This window comes from Tasmannia lanceolata, unplaced genomic scaffold (assembly GCF_043159265.1).
Source record: "Tasmannia lanceolata isolate RefF3 unplaced genomic scaffold, GAP_Taslan_0.1 ptg000048l, whole genome shotgun sequence".
In the NCBI taxonomy this organism is placed as follows: Eukaryota; Viridiplantae; Streptophyta; class Magnoliopsida; order Canellales; family Winteraceae; genus Tasmannia; species Tasmannia lanceolata.
In genome coordinates, this window is record NW_027518725.1 from 1,476,130 (window position 1) to 1,495,670 (window position 19,541).

A 19,541-nucleotide genomic window follows, 5' to 3' on the forward strand; every position below is an offset into this window, starting at 1 on the left:
CAGAATAACACTAAAACAGCAAAGGAATAAATTGAATAACAACAACAGCAACAACAGAATAACAGTGCAGTGGCTATCCATCCATCTGCTTCACCATCCATGTATCCTTATTCATTTTTACTTACATTTAGGACATGCAAATTGCCATTCAAAACAATCAACTTCTCTACTACTACTACTACTAAAAAAAGTAAAAAAAAATGAAGAAATCATGAACGATTTCTGGCAGCTCGAGTCTTCCTCAACTGGCCACGTGTCACGCGAATGGTTCCCTCCATGACTGTCTCCTGCGGGGGAGGAGGAGGAGGGTCTGCATTTCCATTTGTGGCAACAACCACTGCATCAACCTGCATCGGTTCTTCCTCGCTTGGCAAAGACGATTGATTTGTAGTTTGTGATGGAGCTTGACCAGGAGCTGCAGGTTGTGAGTGGGATGCTGTTGGGAGTACTGGAGGAGGCAATGAGGTTTCCTTCGCAGGTTCATGTTCTTGGTTAGTAGCCATGGCTGTGGTTGCCGGTTGACCTAATGGTGGTTGTTGGGGCGGCTGTGTGGTAGGTTGGGCAGGTGGTGGAGTGGGCCGAGGTTGACGAACTCCAACTTGTCTTTGTTGCTGCTGAATGTAGTTTCAATAATTTGCATCATAGACAATATATAAAAGATTTTAGGGAAATGATATTTCCACAGGCATCATTAAGTGGGAAAAGGATGAAAAGATCTTCTAGATTTAAGATTACAATTGAGCTTCATGATATGCTGGGTTCTCCTGCTAGTGCTGAGCATGTTGAAGAACGGAAAGTAATATACTCAAGCAGCAATAGGAACGACCACTCATTTGACGAATCCCAAACCTTCAGTTAAAAAAACAAAAAAAAGAACAAGGAATTCTCTAGTTTCTCACATTGCATGTGTATATTCCTACATTTATCAGAAAGCTGGATCCCTAATACATCATTTTTTTTTTTGTTAATCCCGGGGGTTTTCAAGGCCAATCCATAAGTGAAGTTACAAAATCTACCATCAAAATGAGAAACTTATACAAGTGGCAGTACAAAAATATAAGGCTATAGAGGCAATGATGAAACCTTCAAGCCGGTTAGCAAAACCAGAAATCAGAACAAATTAGATGAACAAGAACTAATAGAGATAAGTTTTGGATACAGATACAAGTGGCAGTACAAAAAATAAAAGGCTAGGGGCAATGATTAAAACCTTCAAGCCGGTTAGCAAAACCAGCTATCACATTAAACCCTTTGGAACTATTGACGTCAATGAACAATTTATAGAAAATGGAGGATCCAACCAGAAGATTTAACCAGATACGAGACTATTGGTTAAGGATTTGCAATGTGTATAACCCAAAATGTACTATTTGAAAAGAGTAGAGGGTTCCTGCGCTCGAGCAGAGAAACAGGGATGGGCCCTTTCATGGATAGGGTGTCCACCAAAAATCAGCTCCATTGGATCACCATAGGGTGTCCATTTGTGGGGTGAAAAATGGGCAGATTTGTGGACAAACAGTATCTGTCCATTTTCTCCCCCACAAATGGACACCCTAAGAGGGTCCAATGGAGCTGATTTTTGGTACACCCCCCATCCATGATGGGGCCTGTCAAATGAATGCCACCACCCCCAATGTGGCCCCACCCTTGTTTCCAGCACTCGAGCGCAGATAAGCTATCTGCGCTCAAGCGCAGGAACCCCTTTTCTCATTTGAAAAATTAATTATCTACACTATATATTACCACTATCCTACTACTATCTCTCTCCATGTCCCTCACAAAAACCCATGTTGTGTTTTATTGCTTTATGTGTCTCATCTTGTCTCGATTCTTAATCATGTTTTGAGAGATAAGAGATCTCTCGATTTTCAACACACAACATCACACGGAAATATACAGAAGCACTTTCACTTCATATCAGCAGAAACAGCAGCACACTGCAGCATACAACAGAAACACTTCATGGAAATTAAGGAGAGAGAGAGAGAGAGAGAGAGAGAGAGAGAGAGAGGTTGTTTTGCGCTAATTGATGCAAAAACACTTCTCCCGTCTTTTTTGTGAAATACACCATATAACAGAATTTTGTGATAACTGTTGCATATCAGTAAATTCTTTCATCCTTCTTATGTGTTTCAAGATCTAAAGACCAAGAAGATTGGTGGATGGATGAAGTTTCTTGGACTCTACCATTTTCATAATAGACTAGTCAATCTGCATTACATACTAGAGTCTCTCGTCAGCTCTGGTATCATATTAGCTTTAGCATCAGCACTTCATAGTTTAAAAATAGTTCATGGCATTTTTTAATAAAAGTTGCTATTCTTTTTTTTAATGATATTAAAAGTTTCCATTTAAAAAAAGCTCCTGGCCTTGAATTTGTCACTGCTTTAAAGTGTGAACAATGTTTGCTTTCTTCACTCATCGAGTCATTGAGTCCAGAATTAGAGAAGCCGGATCCTCGTCTAGTCAAGTATGTCTTTCTAGGAGAAGGTTACCAGTGCTATAATCAAATTACTCTTCATAGCCGGCTCAAAGGGCTTATCCTTCCGGCCCACAACAAACACTCACTCGGAAAAGGGGTCGAAAGTCTTTGTGTGGATTTTCTAAATGAAAGCCCAACAATAGTGATTTGCTAACTTTGTTTCATTTGCTTCACTATCTCTTTCAAATAAAAGTTCCGGTGTGTCTATTTGCTCTGTTGTTATACCATGTAACTGCTAAGGGGCACTTTCTCATGAGGATGAAGACGACAGTGGATGATGAATGAGTGTGTGCTTCAACAAAATAATATGTGGAATCTAAATGAATTACCAGCTAGAAAACATGTTTTTGGGTGTTAATGGGTTTATACTGTTAAGTAACCTAATGGCACGGTTGAAAGATTGTGGGCAAGTTGGTCGCTAAAGTTTATAAACAAATGTTTGACATTGAGTACCACCTAGAAACATTTTCCCAGGTCGCAAAACTAAATTCCCTTAGCTTGAAATGAAGAATGTGTTTCTACATGGGGACTTACACAAGGAGATTTATATGGAGCAACCTCCAAGGTAGTGTATAAGTTGCAAAAGGCTTCTATGGTTTGAAATAGTCTCCTCATGCTTGGTTTAAAGCATAGTTGCCAGAGTGGGAAGCGGGAGCAAGAAGCAATATGGGAAGTGAAAGAAGGAGGCGAGGAGTTTAGAAAAGAAAAAAGAGGGAAGCGACAAGCTCTAAAGGCAGTAAAAAGTGTGTGGCAAGTGTCATCGAAAGTCAACATTAAGCATGTAATAAGTCTCATTGGAAGCGAACAAGAAGTACATAGGAAGAATAGGATTGTAATAGGTTAGGAAGGGAAAAGCGTATGAAGCGTCTGCGAAGCGCGCTTCCCCTTAATTTGGAAGTGAGAAGAAATTAGGTTCCGAAGCAAGTTTACGTAGAAGCGAGCTTCCCATCCAACTAGGAAGGTTCCAATAACTAGGGTTTAAAGTTTAGTTCCATTGTTACCAAGAGCATGTGCATACGATAGATCTAGGGAAGTTACATTACTTTCTTGGCATTGAAGGAAATTTAGTTAATGATCCAGTATAAAGGCAGAGTATCAAGCAATGGCCGACACACCATGTGAGTTGGATCTGGTTGCAGACACCACTTATTGAAATATACTCCATGCTTGACCAGTTCACAGGGCTTACTCTATCTTAAGAGGAGAACAATAGGGAACTTTTGTTTCAAATTTACTGGGCTAATGAGAGGTTATGGACCTGCTGTACAATTCTATGTTCAGGCCTAGCTTGCTTAGCTTGCTGAAGGTCTGATCGTGTTTCTTTTCAAAATTGATTAGATCTTGAATTTGCTGTAGAAGAAACACTCAGCAAACTATATAGGAACTAAAAGATCCTGATAAAACCATCAGATCTCTGCGGTCTCTTTCTAGATCTTAGATGTCTTCTAGATACGAATTAAACTCATGAGCTAAAGCTCTCACCAAACAAGCACATTTCAGACTCAAAGGTTAACCGAGACTGATAGGTGGTAGTTTCAGGAGGGAATTAGGCCGAGATCTGTGAAGAAGTCTATCAGAGAATACCACAAACACGATGGATTTGTTGTAGCAGAAAATTCTGTTCTAGTGACAGAAATTGCAAAATATGGACTTTGACTCAAGTTGCTGAAGATTCTTGCAAATTCAAACGGCTTCAGCAGATTCTGGAGATCTTACGGAGAGAACATCTTATATGAAAATTAGGTTCTTGGAGTTCAGAATAACTTTGCTGTCCTATGCATTTGAATCTTGCAAATGGAAGGCAAAACACTTGCACAAGGGAAGACCTCACCAAATTCATCGAGAAATCCAATGGTAGTGAGAAGATATGAAGAGAGGCAAGGATTGCTCACCTACTTCAAATCTCCAAGATATGAAGAGAGGCAGGGATTCCTCACCTACTTCAAATCTCCAAGATACAACCAGATGAAATTCTAGAAAATTACTAGATCAACTTTTTTTTTTTTTGATGGGTAAGCTGGGGTTAGGCTACTAGATCAACTTATGAGAAATCAAAGTTTTCACATTTATTGTGCATATCCCTTGAACCGAGTACTCGACCACGTTGTGCCGAGTCGACTAGGATTTTCTTCACCCGCATTCCGTGCCGCATCCGCATTTTTAAACACTGAATTCTTGACATAATTATGATGATGAAGGGACCACGAGATTCTCTAAAGATTGGGCCTAAATTTAGGACTAACTTATTTAGTAGAACTATCTTGTCCATCACTTTGTCTATAATGCTCCATGCTTCGGTCCAAAACATCAATTGAACCAAACAAGCAAAAAAGTAAAAGTGTTACAAGTAGGGAAAGTGTCAATATTAGCAAACCCATAAACAACAAACTCTCTTTTTTTTTGAAATATCTGTCATGATTAATAGGCACCTGAGTGAGCATGGTTGATCGATTGCAGACAGCCCAGCATACAAAAGAATTAGAAGAAAAAAAGAATTGTCTCGACACCCATATTGAAACAAGACCTACTTGTCCTGATGAATGGGTACCTGAGCAGGGCGAGGTCTGGGTGACTGCGACGCAACATAATGTAGAATTTCAAAAATCCTTGTCTGCCCATAACTTGCAGCCTTTTGGCAATACAGAACTGCAATATCCCCTGCCCTGGTCCTTAACTCCAGCAAGTTACGATCAATTTCTATCTCATGCTTTGAGACATAAGGCCTGAAGAATGTATTATAAACGTATGTTGTTCCCTGGAACATAATCAAATTCAAAATATTATTGAGAGGGGGGATTGAGAAAAATGACAATAAAATACAGATCTCAATGCAGAAGGCGTACCCTTGTTTTGGGATACCACAAATACACAAAGAATGCCAATTTGGCCTCACTGTACAGTGGTAGCCTACAAGAAAAGTGCAGATATAATCAAATTTAATAAGATCCATCCATTGAAAAACTATGGGCGGATTTTCAAGTCAAGATTCCCTTACCATGAAACGAAAGTATCTCCAACCCTCTCAAAGACTGTGATCATAGCAACTAAAATCCTGGAAATTTCAGAAGAAACAGCATTGTCAGGAAAAAAAATCGGCGGTGTTTCTAGGTCATTGCTATATATAGTAGCTAGAGACAGCACCTACCAATATTGACACCAAAACAGTAGTTGCTCAATCTCTGGCTTGTTCTTTTCCACAGTTTTAAAGCAGTCATATGCCGGATAAGCATATCCAAGAACCATCCTGCCAAAACATAAGCAACAGGGATTCGTTTTTTCATTGACAAAAAATTGAGCAGAGACAAGGAAGATAACAAACAGGACGTCAGTTAGTAACATACACAAGGCCTCTGGTAAGAAAAGATCCCATCATTTCGAATATCTAACAAGTACAAAAAGAAAACAGCATTCAATGTCACCTCCCAGGCTGTGAATCGAACCTAACTGAAATCAGTAAGATGGCCACATGTCAGTCTACTGATAGTGCAGGCAGGGAAATTAAACACAAGCCACACAAAAAAGAGAATTCTCCGGAATGTTAGTATAATCAGCAAGCATAAAAAAGGAATGTGCTTCTGTCGAAACAAACAAGTACAGTAAATTAAAAAAAATCCGCATATTGTGGAATCTAAGAGAAGAAATTTGATGCAGCTATTAGCTATTTTTTTAGAAAATTTTCTGTGAAAATTAAGAATCTTCACATACCATGAAAAAAGAGTGTCTGTTCTGCGAATCCCCACACAAATGATAACAATGACTAGATAAAAAGAAGAAGAAGCAGACAACATATGCAAGAACATAAAAAACGCCAATCCAATGAAACAAAATTAAATTCGACAAACATTAAACAGAAAATCACCAGAAATCAGAAAATTGCAAATAGAACCAAAATTAAGGCAAAATATACCAAGCAAAACTCACACAACACCACCGACACACACGTTACAAAATCAAAACACTAAAACTACAATTACCTCACACAAAAAAACTCGGTAGAAATGAAATCGACAAGCGAACAACAGAAAATCACTAAATAGGAAGGGAAAAACCTAAATCTTAAAAAGATCAATGCCAAAATGAGAATAAATAGCCAACTCTAACAACAATTTGAGAATAAATAGCCACTGAATCAAATAAAAAAATATATTTAAAAAAATCTTCACTGAATCGAAACACGCATTACAAAATCAGAACACTAAAACCACAATTACCTCACAGAAAAACTCAGAAGAAATGAAATAGGGAAGCATACACCAGAGAATTACTAAAAAGAAGGCAAAAAAACCTAAATCTTTAAAAGATCAGTGAAAAAAAGAGAGAGTAAAGAGCGAAATCTAACAACAATTTGATCAATTAAAGAGAGAGAATATCATAAAAACGCAAATATAATCAAAATTGGGGCAAAATATAACAAGCAAAACTTACAAAACACCACCGACATGTTAAAAAAAGAAAAAGAAGTCTCCACTAAATCGAAACATACATTACAAGATCAGAGCACTAAAACCACAATTACCTCACAGAAAAACTCGGAAGAAATGAAATCGGCAAGCATACACCAGAAATTTACTAAAAATAAGGCAAAAAAATTTAAATCTTAAAAGTGCAGTGCGAAAAATGAGAATAAATGGCCTACTTTAACAACAATTTGATCAATTGAAGAGAGAGAAAATCATCATAAAAACACAAACGGAACCACAATTAGGGCAAAACATAACAAGCAAACCTCACACAACACCACCGACATGTCAAAAAAATCAACTAACCAAATTTTTTTTTAAAAAAAAGACAAAAATGAAATCTCCACTGAATCGAAACACACATTACAAAATCAAAACACTAAAACCACAATTTCCTCAGAGAAAACCTCAGAAGAAATGAAATCGGCAAGCATACACCAGAAAATTTCTAAAAAATAAGGCCAAAAAATCAAAATCTTAAAAAGCAAAATGCAAAAACTGAGAATAAATAGCCAGCTCTAACAACAATTTGATCAATTGAAGAGAGAGGAAATCATCAGAAAAACGCAGATAGAACCAAAATTGGGCAAAATATAACAAGAAAAACTACAACACCACCGACATGTCAAAAAAAATAAACTAACCAAAAAAATTTAAAAAAAAAATCAAAAATGAAATCTCCACTGAATCGAAACACGCATTACAAAATCAGAACACTAAAACCACAATTTCCTCAGAGAAAACATCGGAAGAAAGAAAATCGACTAGCATACATCAGAAAATTAAGAAAAAAAAGGCAAAAAACCTAAATCATAAAAAATTCGATACAAAAATATGGAAATCGACTGACAAACACCATAAAATTACTCAAAATAAGGCAAAAAACCTAAATCATCAAAACTTCAAAGCAAAAATATGGAAATCGACTAACATACACCAGAAAATTACTCAAAATACGGCAAAAAACCTAAATCTTCAAAAAATCGATGCAAAAGTCTAGAACAAACAACAATTTAATCAATTGAATAGAGAAAAAAAGAGAGTTAGCAAGAAGATCGGTTACCTTGTAAGAAAAAAATAAATCGAGAAAATGCGCGCTCGAGAGAGAGAGAGAGAGAGAATCGAGAGGAAAAACTGAGTGAAAATAAGAATGTAGAGATCGAGAACTGGAATGTAGGGGTCGGGTTAGGGTTAGGGTTTTATAGAAGGACTGGTGGGAGAGTCGCGACCGTACAGCTCCGAAAAATGGAATCGAGAGGAAGATGAGAAGAAGAGAGAGAGTGAACGTGTGTCAACTTGTTTTGAATTTCATTTGGACGTTCTTTGGACTTTACCGTTTCGTTAAAACAAAAACATTCCTTTAATTCTTTTTTAAGTTCCGGAAATTATAAAAAAAAAGGGGGGGGGGACTGATATTGGCACCAACACATTTTGATACTGGCACTAATCAATTTCTGATTGCCCTAGTAATATCCTTTCACAGCTGGTTAGACTCATGGTTAATAGACGGGACAGTTCGGTGTTGGTTAAAATTTTGTCATTTACAAAATATAGGGGGTAAAGTTGGAAAGTTGGCTAAAAAATGCATTTAATATGTCTTAATTTTGGGGGTGTCAACGAATCTATTTCGGATCTGATCCACCTATGTCTCAATCACAATCCATTCAAATCTCTTTATCGGTCAGATCAGATTCGAACTGTTCTTCGGATCCTACTTACCATGTCTCAATCAAGATCCATTTCAAACCGGACCGTCCATCGAAGAGTCCTAGTAAGTCCAACTTACATTGTACATTGTCAAATTTCTCAGAAAAAAAGGATAGGGTGAGCGTAAGTGCCATTTGGAATGGCAGCGACTCAGTGGGCTATAGGAGTAAGACAAGAGGGTGACTCATGAAGAGAGATGAATGACAAAAATATTGAAAATCGAAATAGTTAGAAAAAAATCCATAACATATTTATACTAAAATACCCCTGAAATAATGCTTAAAATTATACAATGTGGAAGGGTGTTTTTGTAAAATAGTATAATAAATTCCGATTTCAAACCATCTAACGGGCTTTTGTTAGCTTTTTGGATCCGATCGGGAAATTTTTTGGATCCTATGATAAGGATCCTAATTTTTTCCATGGATCCTGATAATTTGTCCAAATCATTTTCATTTAAGTTCGGATTTGGGTGGTCTACCTGTCTGTCTGGGCCTATCGACACCCCTACTTAATTTTAATTTTTTCCAAAATAAAATGAAGGTTTTTATTCACATAAAAGTTTTAAGAGAAAACGGTTTCTACACACAAATGTAGATAAGTTATCTACTCACTAACTTAAAATACAGTCGAGGGCATATTGTTTGGGTGATCCAAACCATTCATTTGATTGGCCCTAATATAGATAGGGTGTCCACAAAAAATCAGCTTTATAGGATCATCCCAACCCTATGATTTGTGGAGGTAAAATGGACATGTATAAACCTTCACAAATCTGTCAATTTTTTGCCTCCACGGTTCGAAAGGTTAGGATGATCCTATGAAGCTGATGTTTTAGGCACACCCTATCTATGTGAGGGCCCATCAAATGAATGCTTTAGATCACCCAAACAATGTGGGCCCCCACTGTACTTTAAGCTGGTGTGTAGATAACTTATCCACACTTGTGTGTAAAAACCGTTTTCTCGGGTTTTAAACGGGTATTTAAATAACACACCGTAATAAAAAAATGCTGCTTAAAAAGGCACTTTGCTAACTATAGTTAGACTTAATGAAGATAGTAGTGCCATTATCAAATACGGCAGTGGGATATCAGTCCCGAAAAACGGATAAACTTGATTTCCTTCGGCAAGTGCGTGAACAGAACGTTATGATACGGCACGTGGCAGAATCATTATTTTTTAATAAGGTGGTGATTTTTTCAAACCCCCTTATAGGATTATGCGCCCACTTGTAAAGTGAATTGTGGCAGACTTTTACGCTTTTTTATGTCAAAATCACGTTACAAGAGGGGCGCATAATCCTACAGGAGTTGAAAAAATCATCTACCTTTTAATATTTTCGTTTTATGGATGGATAATAATATAATATGATGCGGATTTCGCCTACTTTCTTAAATAATAAAAGACAAACAAGAGAAAGGATAGTATCATTTCCACCCCATTTTGTTCGTCTTTTCATGAAAATGAAATTAAGCCATGTTTTTAGGAAAAAGAAAAGACAAACAAGAGGGGTGAAATGAGGGAAAAGAGAGTGGTGTATAATGTAGAAGGTATCCTAGGGGGGTGGGGAAGGGGAGATAAGGTAAGTAGGACTTGTCTCACTTAAAAGAAAAGGGCAGGGCCCACCCGAATGGCAATGCTGATGAGTGGGGCCCACTAGACGATATAGAAGATTTTTTATTTTATTTTATTTTTTTTTGGGAGTGGGGGATATCAGCACAGCCATTTTTTAATAATTGCACAAACTTAAATGGTATTTTCTTTTTTAGTAGGCTTGTGAGAGCTCTGTGGGAATTCTAGTAACCTTTGACAGTTTTTTAAATAATAAAAGACAAGATGAGTTAGTGCAATGAACATGATTGTGCTAATATCATTTCCCTTTTTTTATTTATTATATAATTGATTGTATGATGGAAAAAAATTTAAGCTTGGGGTGGTAAGGACCGTGTCCTGCATCCCCCACTACACACAACACAAGGCATGTGCGTCGATCAGGGCCGTTGATTTGGTGAGCCATCTAGAGAAGTCGTTACTCATTGGAAAGAATTTTGACAATGGGATGATCTTAACCACTCAAATCCATGTGATTTTTGTGTGAAAACTCCAGTCTGGAGCCTCGAAATAAGGAAAATGATATATCTTCTCCCTTTGTTTTTACTTGGGACAGGTCACTCTAGTGTAAAAGAATAGTCATAAATACACAAGAGGACGTTGCCCTAAGTAAAAAAAAAAAAAAAAAAGGAGGCGAGACTATCATTTCCCATGTTTTTTGGAAATAAAAATGGGGCCCATATTATTCGATGATCCAAACGATCATCTGTTGCGCCCCAATTTAAATAAAACCATCCGTCAAAAATCATCTCCACAGGGAAACTGTACATTACAATTATCTATAGGTCGGAAGGTTGGGATCATCCTATAGAGATAACTTTTAAGGCAGACTCTATTTAAGTATGTGCCTAACAATATTCACCCTTTTTACTTACTTGGGACCAAGGTTTTAAAATTTCGGTTTCGGTAACGGTTTCGGTACTTGAAATTTTGAGATTTCGACCGAAATTTCATACAAAACACGAAACGAATATTTTATTTAATATTAACAAAATTTTGGCCGAAATAAATGACCGTGTCGGTTTTGGTCAATTTCGGTGTCGGTAATTTCAGATTTCGGTCGAAAATTTAAAACCATGCTTGGGACCCCCTCTAGTGTAAAAGAGTAATAATAAATATATTGAGCGCCATCCCAAGTAAGAAAAGGGGGCTAATATACATCCCACTGTATTTTTATAAAAACACTTCCATGCATGCAAACATGGTATAAATTGGACACAAGAGTTTCCATGGTTCTGGACGTTAAGTTGCAAAGTTTAGGTAAAGTGATAGAGAACACACCAAACTAGCATGCAGTTGTTCCTATGAAGGGAGCAAATGGGAACCCTATGAAGTAATAACCTAACCCCACCAAATTTTGGATATGATCCTTGAAGTGCTGCCACTAATGAAGTGGACCTCTGTATAGCCAACTGAACTTTTTGAAAAGTGATATATTGTCCCCCTTTTCTTCCCCTGGCCCCCCCTCTAGTGTATCTATGACTACTGTTTTTACATCACAATTCACAAGGGGTGACCCAGTGAAGAAAAGGGCTCGAATATATCACTTTACGCATTCGCCGCCCTTTTAAGGTGATTTGACGTCAACAAGCATTAAAATTGCCCACTGTTCACGTCATAAAGGGGCGATTGGGCGAATGCGTACTGCAGAGGGGGTTGAAAATATCATCTCTCTTGGTGTTTTTGTGACAACTTTTCATAGTTAAGAAATTATTAAGAGGGGTGGCCCTCGTAGGTAAAGGGTGAATCCATCAATTCTTCGTTGGTGATCAAGACCGTTGATCTAATGTGGGCAACAATAGATTCATAGTAGCTCACCAAATCAACGGCGCTGATCCTAGTCCAAATACCGTTTTGTCTAGGGATAGGACTGCAAGAAATGTATGGACGGTGGAGATTGCACAATTGGAGTGATTTTGGGGTTATAAGAGATACAAAGGAAGGCCTTTCAAATGGACGGTCCAAACCATGGCACACCACTACAGCATAGTGAGCCCCACCTTGCTCCACCTTTGAATGATCTGACCGTCCATTTGGAAGGCCCTCCTCTGTATCACCTATAACCCAGTGCAATCTCCAGCATAGTGGGTATGACTTTTGAATGATCCGGACCATCCATTCAGCAGGCCTGCCTTTGGATATCTTATAATTTGCACGATCTAAGGTGCCTCACTATGGCATAAAGGGTCACACACCTTTGAATGATCTGAACCGTCCATATGAGAGGCCTTGCTTTGGATCTCCTACAATCGTAACAATCCTAAAGCAAGACTAACAAATGGACGGCTCAGATCATTCGGTGAGATCCAGTTTCGTAGTGGTCATACCTCATTGTATCCAAACAAACTACGGTTAACATTTCGAGTTCTCTGCTCACGTGGACCGCGGTCCTACACGATAAAAAGCGTTTTATAAAGGTAAAAGGTATATTAGCCCAATTTTCTTCCCTGGGCCATCCCCTTGTAGTGTAAAAAGAGGAGACATAAATAGAGGGGGTGTCCCTGGAAAGAAAGAGGGGCAGATATAACACTCCCCTTTATAAAGAAGAAAAGCATGACAGGACTATAGGAGCGGGTCTCTTTTTCTTTTTTGGTGACTTGAGTGGTACGTCTTGTAGGTGGTTCGGTCACTGGTCCCTCGCAAGCAAGAAAAACCTTTGTTTTTTTTAGGGATAATTACATTTACACCCCCTCTAGTTTCTCTGACACATCCACTTCCACCCCTATAGTTTAAAACGTGACAAATACACCCCTGTAGTTTCAATTTGTTTAAGGTTTGCCCCCTCAGCTGAAGGTTCGTCCATAGATTAAAGGGTTAGGATGATCCGATGGAGCTGATTTTTTGGGCACACCCTATCTATGTTAGGACCCATCAAATGAACGCTTTGGATCATCCAAATAATGTGGGCCCATACCCGAATTCAAACACTACCAAAAAATCATCCAAATAATGTGGGCCCACATTGTTTGGATGATCCAAAGCGTTCATTTGATGGGTCCTGACATAGATAGCGTGTGCCCAAAAAATCAGCTCCATCGGATCATCCTAACCCTTCAATCTATGGACGAACCTTCAGCTGAGGGGGCAAACCTTAAACAAATTGAAACTACAGGGGTGTATTTGTCACGTTTTAAACTATAGGGGTGGAAGTGGATGTGTCAGAAACTAGAGAGGGTGTAAATGTAATTATCCCTTTTTTTTAATAGAGTTTGTTCGAGTTATCTTTTTCTCTAGTGTAAAAAAATAGGAAATTTAGAAATATTTTTCCTTTCCAAACTTTTCCAAAAAATTCTTGCAATCCAAAGAGGGCCGCTCAAGCCTTTAGTGGGTCTTGTTTGTCAGGTTTACATGATCCAGACCGTTGATCTGGTGGGAAAATTTTCCCATTTTGAAAAAGAATCATGGAAAATGAGCTTATCAAATACTAGAAAACTCAGGAAAACTCTTGGAATCAACTCTCTATCCATCTATCTGTAATATATACTAAGCAAGTTTCTTTCCGGTGTTATTCGGTGGATTTGAGATTGATTATGGATCTTTCTTTCATTTTTCATTTTATTGCTGATGGAGTACACAAGGACAATCATTACAACAATCCTATATGCCATGGTAAATTTTCTACTCCTAACCCCAGCTTGCTAACCAAATTTTTTTCCTACTCCGTGTACTGGGAAATGTATTATTTCTTTGAGGAAAGCGAAGCTACACACTCGTGTAGCTAATTTAGCTACACCGACGGCTTAAAATATAGTGGGCTCACATTGTTTGGGTGATCCAAACCATTCATTTGATAGGCCCTAACATCGATAGGGTCTGCCCAAAAAATCAGCTCTATAGGATCATCCCAACCCTTCAAACTGTGGAGGAAAAATGGACAGATTTGTAAAGGTTTTTACACGTTCATTTTTGCCTCCACAAATCGTAAGGTTGGGATGATCCTATGGAGCTGATTTTTTGGGCACAACCTATCTATGTGAGGGCCCCTCAAATGAATGGTATGCATCACCCAAACAATGTGAGGGACACTGTATTTTGAGCCGTCGGTGTAGCTAAGTTAGCTGCACGAGTGTGTAGCTACACTTTTCTCTATTTCTTTTTAAAATATTTTTATGTGGTTGTCATCTATTGAACTTAACAAGGTGGGTTGTCATCTTTTTTATTTTATGTTTTCATCTTTTGTCTTTGGATGTACTTCTACAATATCTTTTTGTAATTGGATCTTCCCCAGAAGCCCCTATTTGGTCTAAACTTTATATTGATTTCAGAAAATTATATATACTTTATTATAATCAGGTAATTGTATAGTGCAGACCATTTTACACCCATAGGTAGCGTGGGCCGGGAGTACTAGCAGGAGCGATGCCAGAAATTTTGCACAAGGGGGGCAAAAGTTATAGTAATTTTTTTTCTATCTTACGGATGATTGGAAAGGGGGGCATTTTTTCTTTTAAAAGGGGGTAAAGCATAAAAAATATTAAAAAATAAAGGTATATTTTTTTTTTCCCAAAAACTTACGGGGGGGGGCAATTGTCCCCCTTCCCTTTCAAGTGCCATCGCCCCTTAGTACTAGACCATTTTCCCAAAAATCCACCCGAGTTGCACTCCTAATATATTCCAAGATTTGAATGTTTCATAAAATTCGTTCTAGGGCATCATTATTGATGATGAGAAAACACATCTCTGACCTACCAAAGAAATGGTTGGTGCCTCTTTTTGCTTCATGTATACCCTTAAAAAAATTTAAAAAAGTTGGCTACTGATATTGCACTACCATGTTTTAATAATAGCCCAAACTCGGCTTGTCTTTTCCTTTTTATTTGGATTGTGAGAGCTTTTGGGAACTGTAATAACCTTTGCTCATGCTTGTTTTATGGTGTAAGCTTTTATTGTTGAATCCCCTGACCTTTTGGTTTTCTACTTTCCAATCATTTAAAACATTCACAAATAACCTGTATGCACTTAGACCTATCTACTTAAGTCTCTATTGATACATGTACCTGGTCATTTTCTGATGGGAAGTGATATCTAAACCTCCTTTTATTACCAGGGTGTACGTGGCAATCAAACCCACTGGATTCTTCTGTTGTCAAGTACATTAGCCCCCCTTTAGTCATTGATACGCTGAAGCTCCTTGCGCATCTCTTGATGCATCTCCTCTCACTCAGTGATAGGTGGTTCTCATGATTGGCGTTGCTGATACTTTCGGACTTGCCACCCAACAGCGGCTCGTCCCCGTAGGCGAAGGGTTATGAGAGGCACCACTTTGTCTCCGGGAATGTCGTTAAGCTCTAGGGCTTCTTCAACAATGGCACTCCAATCAATGAATCCTCAGGTTCTAGTGTCCCATGGAATTCTGGTATTTCCAATTTAATCCCAGAGGCCATCTATAGTTATTCCGCACTGGATAATCGGCTTGAACAACCATATGTTGTTGCGGTAGTTATCTTTGAACCGGTAGATCAATCTGCACACCTTCCACAAGATGCTCGACTCGAGATGGTACTTGGCTCAAGTTGATGTCATCAACACATCGATCTACTCCATCAAGTCTCGCCTCTTGTCTAGCAGATAGACGATTCACTTGTTCCATTAGTGATGTAATCTGACCTTGGAACTGTTCATCACGAGCCTGTTGTTGTTCATCTCGAACTCGTTGTTGTTCAGCTCGAATTCATTGTTGCTCATCGCAAGCCAGTTAGCGTTCTTCCATTGCAGTAAATCTCTTGAGTAGCTCCACTAACACGAGGTCAGTAGCGGATGAACTTCCTTCTTCATTCCTTGTTGGCGGCATGACTATGGTGGGAATAGAATCCAAGATCTTCAAAGTTAAGAAATCTTGCGAGCCTTAGCTTTGATACCAAATAAAATAGGGGCGAATAGCGGATTGATGCTTTGATACCAAATGACGCAGGCATATATGCGAAGCTTCAGATGCGGAAGCTAATGCGGCATTGGAAGGAAAATAAGGAAAATGTGCGTTAGAAAAGAGACTCAAGGGGTTGAAACTAAAATTTTAAAACGACTGTTAGTGGGTTTTTAATGGCTGAGATTCAAGGAATTTTAGTTGGCTAAACAACAAGGAAAAGGATGAGAATATGATATTTTTGCGGCAATACACAAGCAACAGGTGGCTCGTTTCCGGCGGCAACCGCAGCAGATGGCTGTGCTATTATTGGCGGACTTCTTAATTCTACTAAAACAATGAATACTTTTGAGCTCATAAAATTCTATCTAAAAACTCTACTTTTCCTATAAATTCTATCTATAAAGAAGTAAGAAGTTCGTCCATTCTTTTGGCCACCTAAAATTCCTAACAAAACTCAAACTCTACTTATTTTGGCCAATAAAAAAATTGCAAACAAAATAAAATAAATTAAATTTAAACCCTTGATTAAATAAGGGCCGTTGATCTCCTCAATCATGCATCAGGGTCTCTATGGGCCCATGGGCCAGATGCCGCCATGCGGTTAATGCCTGATTTTTCCCCTGACAGACGGTGAATCTTTTAGATATATAATGCGCCGACAACAATATGCTGTTTTTTTGGGTGATGGTGAAGATTGGTGATGCACTAAACAAAAGAAAGAAAATGGAATTTTGTCCCTTTTACCGTCTTTTTTTTTCTCGTCGTTCCAATGACTGTAATATGCTTGACAAAGAGTGCAATGTGATTGTGAAATGAGGAAAATTTGTATGGCAACCCAGTGCGAGGGTGACTGCTATGATACCAAATGTTACATACCTAACCAATACACCAAAAGCTCTAAAGCTGATGGATGGTGTTAGGCTAGGTCCTTTAAACTTGTCCCATATCAGGCTGGGTCCCCTAATCTGACCCATCTAACCCGTCTTTTATGAATCGGGTCCGTTTGAGTTGGATTGGGTTTAGGTTAGCCTAGAGCCAAAAAAAAAAAAAAAAAAATGAAAATTTGAATGATCTGTACCATCCATTTGGAAGGCCTTTGTATCTCCTATAACCTAAAAATCACACCATCTGTGTGATCTCCTGCATAGTGGGTTGGACTTTTGAATGATCCGGACCGTCCATTCATGCCTTCCTTTGGATCTCATTTCCATTGTAAAACACAGTTTTTTTTTACAAGGGAAATGATATCAGCACAACCATGTTTTGATAATTGCACTACCCATCTTGTCTTTTATATTTAACGAGCCATCAAGGGTTTTTTCCAAAAAGCTCTTACAAACCGATTACAAGGGAAAGGACAAGCTGCGGCAACTATTAAACCAGGGTTGTGCTGATATCATTCCCCTTTTAGTTGTATAGGCACAACAATATTTTGATAATCGCACTACACATGTTCGAGCTTACCTACCAAAAAAATTGTTATTTCCAAAAAGTACTGTAACGACCACATCATAGGATGATCAAAACCAGAACACAACGGAAATAGGTTGTGCCCCAAAAATCATTTCCATAGGATAATCCGATCACTCCGATCTATAGAGGTTTCCATGATATGCGGATCGGAAGGTTGGGATCATCCTATAGAAATGATTTTTTGGGCACAACATATTTACGTTGTGGCCCATCACATGGACGGTTTGGATCATCCTATACTGTTATCCGTACCATACTTTAAAAAAAAATACGGGACTATAAGGGCTTACACCATATAAGAACTCAAAACTAATTAAAAAGCAAGAGGGGAAAAATGACGAGAGCATGACACGTGCGCAAATCTATTTTGGATTTACCAAATCACCACTCAATCTCACCATCGTGTTTGGGTCCCGTATTTAGAACTAGTGTCTTTCCAAAAAAGGAAAGACAACTATTAACGGATATCATTATTATAAATTCGCACCAATTGTTGGATTATTCACACCACCGTAACGTGATTTGACGTCAAAAGCGTTACGTGATACTCCTTTTGACGCTTTTTGACGTCAAATCACATTCCAGTGGTGCGAATAATCTTACAGTGGGTGTGAATTTATCATTAATAACAACAATTTCCTATTTTAGTTTCTCAAGTGGCTTGAGAAACAAGGACTTTCCCCATGAGTTTGAAAACTCAAGGCCCAATACCAAGCAATCCAACGATTCAGTCTTTACCCCTTCCCTAATCATAAGATCACAATCTTACCCTCCCCATCCTTATCAAATATCAGCCACAGTCTCAGGCATCAACCAAAGAAGAAGACATATTAGCAGGGACGGAGCCAGGAATTTGCTCTAGAGGGGGCAAAGGATGGTGGTTTTATAAAAATTACTAAATTAATATAAATTAAAAAAATATCCACAGTTGACATAAATTTTAAATCAAATTGCTTTTAATTTTTAAAAAAATTCATTCACATTTATTTCTCGACCTCGAATTAGTGATGAAAACACTCATTTTTCACTTGTTTTTTTGTGTATTGTAATAATGGGCCCACTTCGTAAGATGATTCAATCTATTTATTTGTTGGATTTGGCCACAATGTAAATAGGTTGTACCTCATAAATCATCTCCATAGGATGATCCTTACCCTCGGATTTATAAATTTTAAATAATGTGCAGTCCCTCTACAAATCAGAGAGTTAGGGTCATCCTGTGGAGATGATTTACAAGTACAATTTATTGAGGTTGTGGCCCAACAAATGAACGGTTTGGATCATCCTATGAAGTGGGCCCAACTTACTTTTTGAAAAAATGATGGACTTTACTCCCTCCCACACACCATAAAAAAATGGATATTGTTATAAACTTATTTTTCTCCCTTTAAATATTTTTCTCCCCTTCCTTCCTACTCCAAATGTACCTTGCTTTTGGACCCTAAAGGCCTAAACATATTAGGCGTTGAAATTTACAATGAACGGTAGAGATAGAAGATCTTAAATGCTTTAAAATGCCACAAAAATAGCTGTTTTTGGAAACAAGGTGAAATGCATTAAATACCAAGGACTGTCAATCGGGATGGGCAAGCTCGAAGCCCGCCCGGTCGGCCCACTAAAAGCCCGCCCATAATTAAAATGAGAACAAGCCAAACCAAACTTGGTCAAAAGTTGAAGCCCGAACTCTAATTTGGACTGAGCTTGATCAAGGGTCGTCCAGCCCGTTATAGGCTCGGGCCCGATAATATATTTACTATATAATTTTTCAAGATTTTTATGCCCTTAAAAATCAGTAGATATTAATTAAATAGGTTACTTAAGCATTAATATCCTATAGGCTATAGTTTGACATTAAATAGGTTTTTTTCTCTCTTTATTTTGCCCCTCTTCAGCCCACTCCATATGAACGGTTTGGATCATCATATCCTATAGGCTATAGT

The 19,541-nt window shown here is 38.2% G+C and overlaps 1 protein-coding gene across 2 annotated transcripts; it reads right to left on the bottom strand.

Annotated features, from left to right (window-relative positions):
- Window positions 1-5: 5 nt before the first annotated feature.
- On the bottom strand, window positions 6-8,258 carry LOC143864347 (putative HVA22-like protein g). Of its 2 annotated transcripts, none has more exons than XM_077375271.1 (7): window positions 8,006-8,258; window positions 5,824-5,926; window positions 5,628-5,726; window positions 5,478-5,534; window positions 5,326-5,389; window positions 5,031-5,237; window positions 6-614 (listed from the first exon to the last, which is right to left on the bottom strand). In XM_077375271.1, exons 2-7 carry the CDS (start codon window positions 5,853-5,855, stop codon window positions 210-212), a joined length of 864 nt encoding a protein of 287 aa, XP_077231386.1. In that variant the 5' UTR covers window positions 5,856-5,926; window positions 8,006-8,258; the 3' UTR covers window positions 6-209. The 2 variants fall into 2 exon arrangements, with proteins under 2 accessions (XP_077231386.1, XP_077231387.1); XM_077375272.1 differs by having other exon boundaries at window positions 6-611; window positions 8,006-8,257.
- Between the last annotated feature and the right edge of the window lie 11,283 nt (window positions 8,259-19,541).

Bases quoted from the DNA above. Each gene is read 5' to 3' on its own strand.
- LOC143864347 (XM_077375271.1), bottom strand. From the start codon at position 5,855: ATGATGGGATCTTTTCTTACCAGAGGCCTTGT. The intron at 5,390-5,477 runs GTAAGGGAATCT...CTTTTCTTGTAG, and splicing joins GGAGATACTTTCGTTTCATG to GCTACCACTGTACAGTGAGG. The intron at 5,238-5,325 runs GTACGCCTTCTG...ATTATGTTCCAG, and splicing joins TGTGGTATCCCAAAACAAGG to GGAACAACATACGTTTATAA.